This window comes from Macrobrachium rosenbergii, chromosome 48 (genome assembly GCF_040412425.1).
Source record: "Macrobrachium rosenbergii isolate ZJJX-2024 chromosome 48, ASM4041242v1, whole genome shotgun sequence".
Classification (NCBI taxonomy): domain Eukaryota; kingdom Metazoa; phylum Arthropoda; class Malacostraca; order Decapoda; family Palaemonidae; genus Macrobrachium; species Macrobrachium rosenbergii.
Genome location: NC_089788.1, coordinates 72,531,704 through 72,544,710, shown reverse-complemented (window position 1 = coordinate 72,544,710; position 13,007 = coordinate 72,531,704). Strand labels below are relative to the sequence as shown.

Here is a 13,007-nt window from a genome sequence, read left to right as displayed (position 1 = left end):
CATTGAAGTCCCAAATTTCCCCGTTCAACCTGGAAATTTCACTATTCATATTAAAAAAATACCCCCTTTTAACTTATTAAACAAACTACTAGAGCAATGCAATACATATACGAAGATATTACTTCGTCAAGTTACTGAGTAAGTAATTCATTCAGGTCTACCAAATTACAACATCTGTTTACGTGTGAATGAGTGACAACATAATTCAGATGGGACTGAAGGAACAAATCGTGCTGTGTACTCAGTAATTATAATTTGGGAAAAATGTTGTCAGTTGTATAAGCAAACTCTGACTATTAAAGTCCTTTCATATGAACACACGACATAAAACCAAAAATTATATAAAAAGTCAATAAAAATACTTTAAAGTAATATATGAAACAAACTTGAAAAAAAAAAAACTGCTGACTTACAGAGTACTTTCAGCCTGGACGAAGTCGTGAGAGGAGTTTCCGTGGCTGGATTGGTCACCTCACACGTGACCTTTGCCCCGTTGTCCACTGGCGTGACCTCGATCTCGGCCCTGGCTAAGGTCACGTTACCCTCGTGTAGTAACTCCGTTACGATTTCCTCGTCTTCCTTGTATATCCTGAGGAGATGAATGAATTTGCAATGGGTATCTAATATTCTAAATCTCATCTATTGTATTCTTATGGGTAAAGAGTTCTTGCATATGAGCTATCACAAATTGGGAATATAATTTGGTTTTAATTATTTCCTATTTTCAATGTGGCTGTCAATGCGCGTTTCCGAATGTGTGTGTATATATATATATATATAAATATATATATATATATATATATATATATATATATATATATATATATATATATATATATATACCTGAATCTGTATACCTGAATCACGAGAATATGGAACGTGATGAAAATATAAATAAAGACAAAATTCCACGAAGGAAAGAGGAACAATGGAGTGTTGCGAGGCCTTTCGACTGTCGTCCTTTACTCAGCAGACCCAGCTAAGTAAAGGACGACAGTCGAAAGGCCTCGCAGCACTCCATTGTTGCTCTTTCCTTCGTGGATTTTATCTTTATTTATAAATATATCTTTATGTATATAAACAAAACAAAGACAAATTAACATCTTGCAATGTAAAATCCATCACTTTTTTGGCCACTTTAACCGTGAAAAGCAAAACAAACATTGCATGCAATGACCCTGATCAGCAGTATAAAGGAATCAGCTATTCGTGCAATTCAACACAACGATGCTTCCTAAACTGGCCTAGCTCATCAGCAAAGATGAATAGGTCTTCCGTTGGAATTAAGCAGAGATAATAATTGATGGTGAACGTTCTAGACAAAAAATTAATTTTAGCCTACAACCGCTGACATCTCATTTACTTGGGTAAAATATTAGAAAACCAGGCCAACAATTTACAGTGTTTCCAGTTATGGGCAACAGTTTCTTTTGAGAGAGAGAGAGAGAGAGAGAGAGAGAGAGAGAGAGAGAGAGAGAGAGAGAGAGAGAGAGAGAGAGAGAGAGAGGCATCTGACAGGCCTCCTTTTGTAACCTCGGGACAGTGTTAATTCTTCTTCTTTAGCAAACTCTCGCACACTTTGCCTTCCCCGAACTCTTTCTAACGTTACAATGTCCACTCTTAAATAAGTAACCTTTTAAAAATTTATTTCCTAACCATGGATTACAGCAAATAACGCCTAAATGCTCCATACAATGTTCTTTTTCATTACATTTAATTACGCGTTTCAAAAATCTTTGAGGATTTTGTGTTACGAATATTTCCACATTAATTTACTTTACACTGACAACTTATATTATGTTATAGGGAATATGTGACATAACCAATTCGCCTAGGAACATTTGATCCCCGAGGGCTAGTACTAAACACGGCTAAACAGTGATTCATCTACACTGTTTCGCCATGTTTAGTACTAGCCTCTGGGGGATCAAACGCACTTAGGGACATTTTATCCCACAGGGGCCAGTACTAAACAGCGAAATACATTTGACCCCCCAGGGGCTAGGAATAAACACGGCGAAACAGTGTCGATGAATCACTGTTTCGCCGTGTTTAGTACTAGCCCCTGGGGGGTCAAATGTTCCTAAGCAAATAGGTCATTTCATATACTCCCCAGGGATTTCACACATTCCCTGTAACATACACAAAAACAGTGTCCAAGATAAGTACTTTATCAAAACATTAAGAGGGTATAACCTCACCAGACAGCACTCCTGATGACAATAACGTTGCTCTGGATTTTAAAAAACCAAGACCCAGCTTTTAAACATTTTAGCTTTTCAAAGAAAAAAGAATCTAATGTCATACAATCTTTTCGAAGAGAATTCACTATAAGGATTAAAGCAGCCATGGAAACAAGGTTTTCGAAGTTTTTTTTTTTTCAAGTTTTGACTAAATGAGCCATATTTACGATTATGCCTTTGCTAAACGTTAATTTCTAAATATGCCCAACAATGCATGTGACTGCCATTTAAGATTTCAAAATTCTTAAAAATTCTGCCCGAAGAAATTTATGGTGTATGAAATAAGATTTAAATTAAAAAAAAAATTCTGCCTGAAGAAATTTATGGTGTATGAAATTATTAAGATTTAAATTTTTAAAATTCTGCCTGAACAAATTTATGGTGACGAAATTATTAAGATTTAAATTTTATAAAATTCTGCCTGAACAAATTTATGGTGTATTAAATTATTAAGATTTAAATTTTTAAAAATTCTGCCTGATGAAATTTATGGTCTATGAAATTATTAAGATTTAAATTTTAAAAAATTCTGCCTACAGAAATTTATGGTCTATGAAATTATTAAAATTTAAATTTTAAAAAATTCTGTCTACAGAAATTTATGGTCTTGAAATTATTAAGATTTAATTTTTCAAAAATTCTGCCTGAAGAAATATATGGTTATGAAATTATTAAGATTTAAATTTTAAAAAATTCTGTCTGAAGACATTTATGGTCTATGAAATTATTAAGATTTAAATTTAAAAAATTCTGCCTTAAGAAATTTATGGTGTACGAAATGATTAAGATTTAAATTTTTAAAAATTCTGCCTGAAGAAATTTATGGTGTACGAAATTTCAAGTAACTTAAAAGAGTATTTTATTTTCATAAGTTATTAAGGTCACCTGGTTTCTGCATATTATACTCGTACAAAACAGGAAGACTAATGAAAGAAAATAAAGAATTAGACTCTTGAGTAAAAAAGTGAAACAATGAAATAAATTACGCTCTCTGTATTTCCCAGTGCTTTCGAAAAACAGAATTAGAAATTTTTATATATAACATTAAGTTTCTCTGAAGTCCAAAAACAAAATTAAGACCCAGACGAAATAATATCGGACAGATTAAAAAAAAATAAACTTAACAAAGGAAGCAAGAAGCTTTCATCCTGGAAATCGCGTTCCAAGGCAGAATTAACATACTATACCATCACGAGACGAAGGAGGAGGAGGAAGAGGAGGAGGAGGAGGAGGAGGAGGAGGAGGAGGAGGAGGAGGAGGAGGAGGAGGAGGAGGAGGAGGAGAGGAGGAGGAGGAGGAGGAGGAGGAGGAGGAGGAGGAGGAGGAGCAGGAGGAGGAAGAGGAGAGATCTCCGGACGCTGCTATATTCGAGCAAAGAGATCTGCATTTCGCGTTCTTACAAGTCCTTCTTAAAATATGCAAAGCTTCTTCTTTTCCTCCGAAAATAATGATATGCATCGCGATGGCACTCACTTTCGCGGGGCCCTTATTCAATTTTCGCCCGATTTCTTTTTCTCGCTTGTAAAAAAAAGTGTCTGATTCTTTATTAAGTGATTTGAATCTTTTTAGTATATTTTTTTTTGCCTTGTTTCTTTGTCCTCATTTCAAAAGACATTTAATTCTTTATTAAATAATTTTATTTGTTTTAGCATACTTTTTGACATATTTCTTATTCCTCACTTTAACAGACATTTGATTCTTCATTAAATAATTTTAATTATTTCGGCATACATTTTTTTGCCCTATTTTTTTTTTCCTCACTTCAAAAGACATTTGACTCTTTATTAAAAAATTCTAATTATTTTAGCACACATTTTTGCCTATTTCTTTTTCCTCATTTAAAAAAGATATTTCTTTTTCCTTGCAAAGACATTTGATTCTTCACTGAATGATTCCAATTATCTGAGCAGATTTTTTTGCCCTATTTTTTTTTCACTTCAAAAGACATCTGACTCTATATCAAACAATTTTAATTATTTTAGCATACTTTCTCACTTTAAAAGGATTGCATTCTTTAGTGTATAATTCTAATTATTTTTCCTCCTTTCAAAAAGTATGTGATTCTTTATCAAATAATTCAAATTATTTTAGCATACATTTTTTCCCATTTATTTTTCCTCACTTCAAAAGACATATGATTATTTATTAGAGAATTTTAATCATTTTAGCATATATTTTTTCCCATTTCTTTTTCCCCACATCTCTTTCTTTATTAGACAATTTAAATCATTTTAGCATACATTTTTCCCCATTTCTTTTTCCTCAATTAAAAACACATTTGATTCTTTATTAGACAATTTAAATATTTTTAGCATACATTTTTCCCCCATTTCTTTTTCCTCACTTCAAAAGATATCTGATTCTTTATTAGACAGTCCTAATACCTTCAGCATACATTTTTCCCCTGATTCTTTATTAGACAGTTATAATACCTTCAGCATACATTTTTCCCCCATTTCTTTTTCCTCACATCAAAAGACATCTGATTCTTTATTAGACAGTCCTAATACCTTCAGCATATATTTTTCCCCCATTTCTTTTTCCTCACTTCAAAAGACATCTCATTCTGTATTAGACAATTTGAATAATTTCATTTTTTCTCATTCTCTGATTCTTTATTAGACAGTTATAATACCTTAGACAATTTTAAAAACACATAATTTCAGCATACATTTTTTTATTTCTTTTTCCTCACTTAAAAACACACCTGATTCTTCATTAGACAGTTATAATACCTTCAGCATAAATTTTTTCCCATTTCTTTTTCCCAAGTTCAAAAGACATCCCATTCTTTATTAGACAATTTTAATAACTTCAGCACGCCTTTCCTCCATTGTCGTTACGGCAAATTTCATCCACCTGTAGAGTGGAGCGGCGCAGCAGATTAAAGAAAATGAAGGAGGGAATTTAATTCAATTACGCACGAATCCAGAACATTATAGTTAACTTCCTGCTCCTGTCATTACGCTCCGTCTCATCGACCTTTGGAGCCGAGGAGGAGCAGCAGCAGGGGATAAAAACCCCCCGAACAAAATTGAATTCAATTACGAATCAAATCCAGATAATTATAGTTTTCGTCAGAGTATGCGACTTAATCATTTCTATATTAGCGTTCATGAACAGGTATCCGTTGGGAAATGGTCGGATATAATATCATTATTTTTTTTTTTTTATCAGAATCAGATATCAATTGAGCACTTTTGATGGAACTCATAACGAGCTGTTTAGGAAGATAATTAATAATATATATACCACACACACGGGGCAGTTCATGAAGATTTTTAATCGGTTAGGTTAAAGCTTATGGAGTCTAACAAACGGCTTAGTTTGAGTGGTCGTAATATATACGGACGAAATATTTCCACCTGTGCAGGTGAGAAGCTAACATCGTCTAAGAAGGAATTTTCGTTTGCTATGGGGTCAAAGGGAATCTACTTTTTAAGTAAATATGTAATATAAATAATGACAGATTAATGCATGTATTTTTCCAACATGGGAACGATATTAAACAAGTAAAAAATGCGCCGAAGTTTCTTCGGCGCAATCGAGTTTTCTGTACAGTCGCTACAGAGTATAATCAAAGCCACCGAAAATAGATCTATCTTTCGGTGGTCTCAGTATAATGCTGTATGAACCGCGGCCCATAAAACTTTAACCATGGCCCGGTGGTGGCCTTGCCAATAATTGTTGTCAATAAAAAAAAAAAACTACTGAGGTTAGAGGCGAGGCGTGCAATTCGGTACGTTTGATGATTGGAGGTTGGATGATCAACATACCAATTTGCAGCCCTCTAGCCTCAGCTGCTTTTAAGATCTGAGGGCGGGCAGAAAAAGTGAGGACAGAATAAAGTGCGGACAGAATAAATTGCAAGTGACGCAAACTCTGAGATGACACGATATGATATGCTACTTTCTACCCTGATATTGGCCGTGCCCAAAAGTCAACGGACGTTCTTCAGTGCCTTCAAAACTCTCACCTGATTTTCGGCGGTGGGTGGCCACCAATGCTGAGGCAGGTCAGGTCAAGGGTTGTCCCCGACACGATTTCGCTCCGCAGGTCATTCTCGAATATAGGCCGACCCGCCGGCCCTGAAATATAGATCAGAAATCATTACCAGCTGAAAAGGGCTTAGAAATCAATTTACATTACGAGGAAATTCTTTGTACTGTGAAGCGTAGAATAATATAATAAAGACGTTTTGTGTATCTATGGTAAGTTAAATCTGACGAAAGGAATTTGAGTATTTTAGATAATGTTATAAAAGAACACATCGGTTTTTTTAGAAACAAATTCTGAATCACAACATTCAAGATAAGGATTCCTTGCTTCAAACAACTGGAAAGCTTCAGAAGGTAAATAGATAGAGACAAAAGAAACGTTAGAAATATATACTCAAAATAATGACAAAATACAAGACCATGCCTGATATACTCAAAATATACAAAAAAAAAAAATATTGAATAAATCTTGGTACGTAAAAATCAAGCAGTTTCTACAAACATTTCATAACATCAAAAGAACTCCAATAACATTTAATGACTTACGAGTTATGATGATGACTTTCTTCGTCTTCACGACCTCATCTATGGTTGGGTTGATGGCCCTGCATTCCACGTGAATCTCCGTCGCATTCCGGGAGGTCACTACGTACTCGTTCAGGACAGACGAGGTCATCCACCCGCCGGTGTCTGCCTTTTCCGCGACGGATTTGCTGGTCTCCATGACCTCTCCTGTCGAGGATGACAGAGGTCATTAAAACGAATTCCTCGCAGGGGGGAAGTGCCGTCAGTGGACCTCACGTGGTGCACTGTGGGCTTTACTAAAGGGTGTTTGCTGTGTCGCTACTTTTTAGATGTTTACTTTGTTCGATTCCTATTTTCTTTCCTCGATCTTGCAGTCCAACCCCTCTAACTCTTACTTCTTAGTGCAACTGTGGGATTTTCTCCTAGTTCCACCTTCAAAACCTTATACTTAACCGCCTTTACTTTTTGGGTCTCTTAACCTTTCTGTCCAACCATGATAGCTCCCTATTTTCACTATCTGAAGCACTGAATTGACAAAGTGTTGTCAGCGCTTGGCTTGAAAGCCTAAATTCCATAAAATCAAATTAAAATCAAATCCACAAAAAGCTCTCTGATAAAAGGAAATGCCTGCAAAACTGATGCAAAGACAAACTTTGGAAAGACAGAATCAGCGTCAAATTAATAAAACCATCAATTAAAAAAACGAATCAAACCTGTTGACATTAAAGAATTCGACGGATACGCCTCAGGCGCGCGTATGTCTACAGAGAGAGAGAGAGAGAGAGAGAGAGAGAGAGAGAGAGAGAGAGAGATGTTGGCAGATATTTATGCATTCACATCCTGAGTAGTTACGTCAATAATGACGCTTTACGGCCCATTTGGCCCGCCATCAACTTTCTTTACATCCATAACCCATAATTCCGGAGAGACATCACCACATCAAATAAGATCACCAAAACATAAAACGGCCGAGAGGGGAAAATGTCAGGAGGTTGTCCCCACCCTACCAATCCCCCACCCGTCACCCCACACAAAAGAAAAGTGTTGGAAGCAGAGGAATAAAGATAAAAAAGGAGTCAGGGTAAAAAGGTCAAAACGACCAGGAAGTACAGGAGAGGACATAAAACCACCTGCCAATGGAACAATGGAACGACGTAAACCACACGCTGTATGCCAAGCGTCATTTTAATCTCACGCGACACATTCTCACGCAAATAAACCCCCTTCCGTGTCCACTTACCCACCCATAACCCACCTCCTTATTTGCCCGCCTCCCTTCCCACCATTCCCTCCCCTCCGCCTCTACGTTTATTCCACTACATGCCGTTCCCCCTACATTTCTGACCTCCGAAGTTCTCCCAAGAGTAGGTGAGGCGGAAGTTACAGCGGTTCCTATTGGTGCTTCAGATGGCGACGTCTTGTGATCAAACTCAAATTAGGGTTTTTATATCATTTTTGAAACGGCGGCGCTGGGTCGCACTATGTATTCTTACGACTCGCAAGGAAATGAAACAGAGAACTTCTATGGAGACAATAAAGACTCTTTTCAGAAGTGCGGATTGCAGGGGGAAAAATATGAGGACGGAATTGCTGTTTATATTATAAAATTAATTAGGAGATAATAAAGACTCGTTTAGAAATTCGAAATCCTGGGGTAAATATATAAGGAAAGAATTGCTATTTATATTATGAAATTAATTAAGAGACAATAAAGACTCTTTTAGAAATGCGAAATCCTGGGGTAAAAATATGAGGATAGAATTGCTATTTGTATATTATAAAATCAATTAGAAGACAATAAAGACTAGTTTAGAAATTCGAATTCCTGGGGTAAATATATGAGGAAAGAATTGCTATTTATATTGTGAAATTAATTAAGAGACAATAAAGACTCTTTTAGAAATGCGAATTTCAGGGGGAAAAATATGAGGACAGAATTGCTATTTATATTATAAAATTAATAAAGACTCTTTTAGAAATGCGAAATCCTGGGGTAGAAATGTAAGGAGGATTGCTATTTATAGTATAAAATTTATTAGGAAACAATAAATACTTGTTTAGAACATCGAATAACTGGGGAAAAATTTGAGGACGGAATTGCTATTTATATTACAAAATTAATTAGGAGACAATAATGACTCGTTTATTGATGCGAAATCCTGGGATAGAAACGTAAGGAGGATTGCTATTTATATTATAAAATTAATTAGGAGACAATAAAGACTCGTTTAGGAGTGAGAACTGCAGAGAGAAAAAATGTGAGCAAAGACATAATATTTATATTATAAAAATTATTATTCGAATAATAAAATCAAGCTAGCAGTTAAAGAGAGAGAGAGAGAGAGAGAGAGAGAGAGAGAGAGAGAGAGAGAGAGAGAGAGAGAGATAAAAAACACGTCTTTCACAGGGTGAAAGATACAAATCCCCTTGATAAATCGTCCCTTACCATCAACAGTCCAGGTGAGTGAAGCTGGCGGATTGGATTCACTGCTCTTGCAGGTAAGATTGATGGGCGAACCTTCCTGCACCTCTGACGGGCCCGTAATGATCACTGTGGTCGGCTTATCTGGTGAGGGATTGAATGAAGAAAAAAAAGAGAGTAGAGTAATAAGCAAGTAGATAAATGTAAATACATACATACACACACATATATATATATATATATATATATATATATATATATATATATATATATATATATATATATATATATATATATATATATATATATATATATATATATATATATATATATATATATATATATACACACACACACACATATATATATATATATATATATATATATATATATATATATATATACAGAGAGAGAGAGAGAGAGAGAGAGAGAGAGAGAGAGAGAGGAGAGATGGATACACACAAAAATTTGTAATAAAAGATGCACTTAATTTAAAAAAAAAAGTTATTCAGAAGCTCTCAGTTGTACGATAATATTCAAATAAGTTTAAATCATTATATTTACATATTTAATTAGCGCATTAAGAACTCTGATTTCCAGGATAATGAAGAAAACTTAAAAAAAACTATTTCGCAACAGGCTTCTCCTGTTCCGCTTAAAAATATTTCCCCTTGGTGAAGAAACTAAATATTACATGCAAACAAGCTTCTGAGTATTACTGTTAATGCAGGATTGCAATATTTTTGATAAGCAAGTGAAGGTGGGTTGCACAAGCAGATGATATACTGGCAAAGAATACACGGTGGTGCAATAATGCTAATCTTCTTGTCTGTCGCTCCAATGGAGAAACAAATCAACAGTTATGTATTATGTGTATATATATTCAAAGATAAAACTGTACATATCTATCTTTAAATACATGTACATGTATGATTTGTTTCTCCATTTTAAGACTCATGCTACTATGAGTATTTTTTAATTTTTTAATATCGCTCCAATATTCAATATTCTCAACTCTAAGAAAGCTGTGCATTTCGTTCTCTAACTGGCCTTCAGAAGAATGCTATGCCGTCCTTTCTCAAGTCTAATTTCAATGAACTGGTGAAACTTGACATCAGCTATAAAATATGAATGTTGCCTAAGGTCCTACTATTGGACACTTAATTTTTTGTGTATTGTCTGTGAGTAATTTACTCATTAATTTGACACACTAAAAACTTTGTTTTGTGTCCATCAAATGGCAAGTATTCGAAAAATTTACTCAATCAAAATGCTAGATAACATAAAAAAGGGATAATTTTTCTATTGTGAGATAATTTACATGAAATTCCTTACTTCCAAAATTACTAACAATGTTTGGATTCTAGAAGTATTATAGAGTACTTATACATTGGTCAAATAATGCACCCCTGAGGCATGAGGTCTTTAATCACCAATTTGGTTCTAAAATGAACTTGAATTTTCCAAAGACTTCAGCAAAGCATAAATAAACATTGACAAAGAGAATCAAGCATTTCCACAGTTCTGTTGTCCTTGTTTATGGAAAAAAGTAACTGATACGTCATTACCACAATGGACACTCATTATTATATTATTATTATTATTATTATTATTATTATTATTATTATTATTATTATTATTAAAATTGTTTTTATTAAAATTGTTTTACCAGACCACTGAGCTAATTATTAGCTCTCGCAAGGCTGGCACGAGGGATTTATTTTTACTTACATTGTTTTATTTTTTCTATATTTTGACAATCAAAGTACAATTTTTCAAAAAAGTTTATAACTGGATTAATTGCAAATGTTGAAGTCTCCGCCAACATTTCACTGATCGATTTACTTCCAAAACCTGAAACAAAATTTTTGTTCCAAAACTTGAAAACAAAATGTTTTCCAAAACTTAAAAAAAAATTGTTCCAAAACTTGAGAAAATATTTGTTCCAAAACTTGAAAAGCAACCTTTTTCCAAAACTTGAAAAAATGTTCCAAAACTTAAATTTTTTTTCCCAAAACTAGAAAATTTTGTTTTCCAAAACTTGAAAAAAATTTTTGTTCTAAAACTTGAAAAAAAAATTATTTGCTCAACTCACAGAAAACCCTGAGCGTGACATTGGCGGACAAGGACTGTTCCATGAGGTCGTTCGTGACGCTGCACTCGTAAACGGCGCCGTCTTCTTCGGCCGTGACAGCCAATTCGTGGGTGTTGATCACGCCCGTGGCGTCGGTCGTCGTGGTATCATCTACCAACTGACCTCCGCGGTACCAGAGTACCCAAGGGCGTGGGTTACCTCCCGTGACCTTGCAGCTGAGCGTTCGTCGCTCTCCGGCACGGAGGTCCTCGCTGTTTTCGTACCCTGTTATGACTGGATTTCCCGGTGGATCTGTAGGAAGAAGAAGAAGAATTTGCTGAGGTATATGCCATCAAAGTTTTGGAAATTCAACCTGCTCTAATCTCTTTATTTTTCAAGATACAAAGTTGAGTTTTGTGTGAAATGAAGTATTTGCGATCAGGAATAGAATAGTGTGCATAAAAAAAGATTATAATTCAACCCATCCCCTTTTTTTGGGAAAAAGGGGATTATTTTAAAGCTGATAAGGCGAGAAACGCCATTTTCAAATGCTGAACGCCTGATATTCAGTTCTCGAAGTAATAAAATACAGTCTAAGAGGAATGTTTTAAACTTTATCAGCTTAAGGAGCTACGGAAAATAATTTTATATAAACAACAAAAAATCTGCACTTTCTATGGATTATGACTATGAATTCTCTATGAATGCTGATTGGCTTTCTCTTCACTTCTTCACTAGAAGTGAAAATCAAGAGGCATTAATTATACAGTCACTGTTACTTCTGCGCCTCATGAACCTGTTGTGTATTAAATACCGACAATCTATGCATATTTATGTGCAAGCACCCACAGATGTGTAAACACACACACGCACACACACACACACACACACACACACATATATATATATATATATATATATATATATATATATATATATATATATATATATATATATATATATATATATATATATATATATATATACATATATATATATATATATATATTTATACACACACACACAATCCCCAATAATCCTCTTAACGAAACAAGTCACGATAAAAAAATGAATAAGCATTCTGACCCGAAAGAACTCTCCCCCATAAAAGCGGCGAGTGCGCTCCCACTGAACGCAGCGGCGAATAAGTGCCGCATCGTATGAAAACAATTCTTTCATCGCGAGCTTCCCTCGTCGGATGGGAAAACGCCAATTTCCTCCCAATCGATCTGTTGAGCTAAGACGGGGAAGCCGCGGGATGACTGCTTTATCTCATGACATAACCATAAAACTGGCTCATTAACCACGGGAGAAAATAAAGAAAAAAAAAATAACAAATGGTTTGCTAAGGGAAAGAAAAAAATGAGAGTTGGACACTTTATTTCGTTTCGAGGTCCAGCTTTCCAAAAGAGGCTTTTGGGCAATGAATGGTATCGGCTAAATGATTATTAGTGTGGTCGTCAAATTTAACGTCTATCTGTTTCCAAATATGCGCTATTATAATCTAAAACGTATGGCGCACTGAAATTATAATACAATCTTATTAAAATGGAGATAATTTCTCTTTGATATCTAATATTTTTTTATGCTTTCAGATCTGAAAAAAAAATAAGATGTCCGTGGACAAACCTTTGTTGACACTTTGGAGTGAAATTAATATAAGAAAGAAATACGAACATATCACACTGAGTTGATTTCAAGACACTGGTAAGGAATATGCTAACTCCCTTTCAGTTTTCATGGGA

General features: G+C 34.7%; 1 protein-coding gene across 1 annotated transcript in view; it reads right to left on the bottom strand.

The window, feature by feature from the left end:
- Positions 1-13,007, bottom strand: part of LOC136831526 (nephrin-like) — a 509,843-nt gene that overhangs the window by 106,571 nt on the left and 390,265 nt on the right. The window contains exons 7-11 of the mRNA XM_067092095.1: positions 11,284-11,574; positions 9,213-9,332; positions 6,788-6,973; positions 6,220-6,331; positions 414-589 (exon numbers count right to left, since the gene is read on the bottom strand). Of these exons, the coding sequence (XP_066948196.1) occupies positions 414-589; positions 6,220-6,331; positions 6,788-6,973; positions 9,213-9,332; positions 11,284-11,574 (885 nt within the window). The remainder of the gene's footprint in view (positions 1-413; positions 590-6,219; positions 6,332-6,787; positions 6,974-9,212; positions 9,333-11,283; positions 11,575-13,007) is intronic.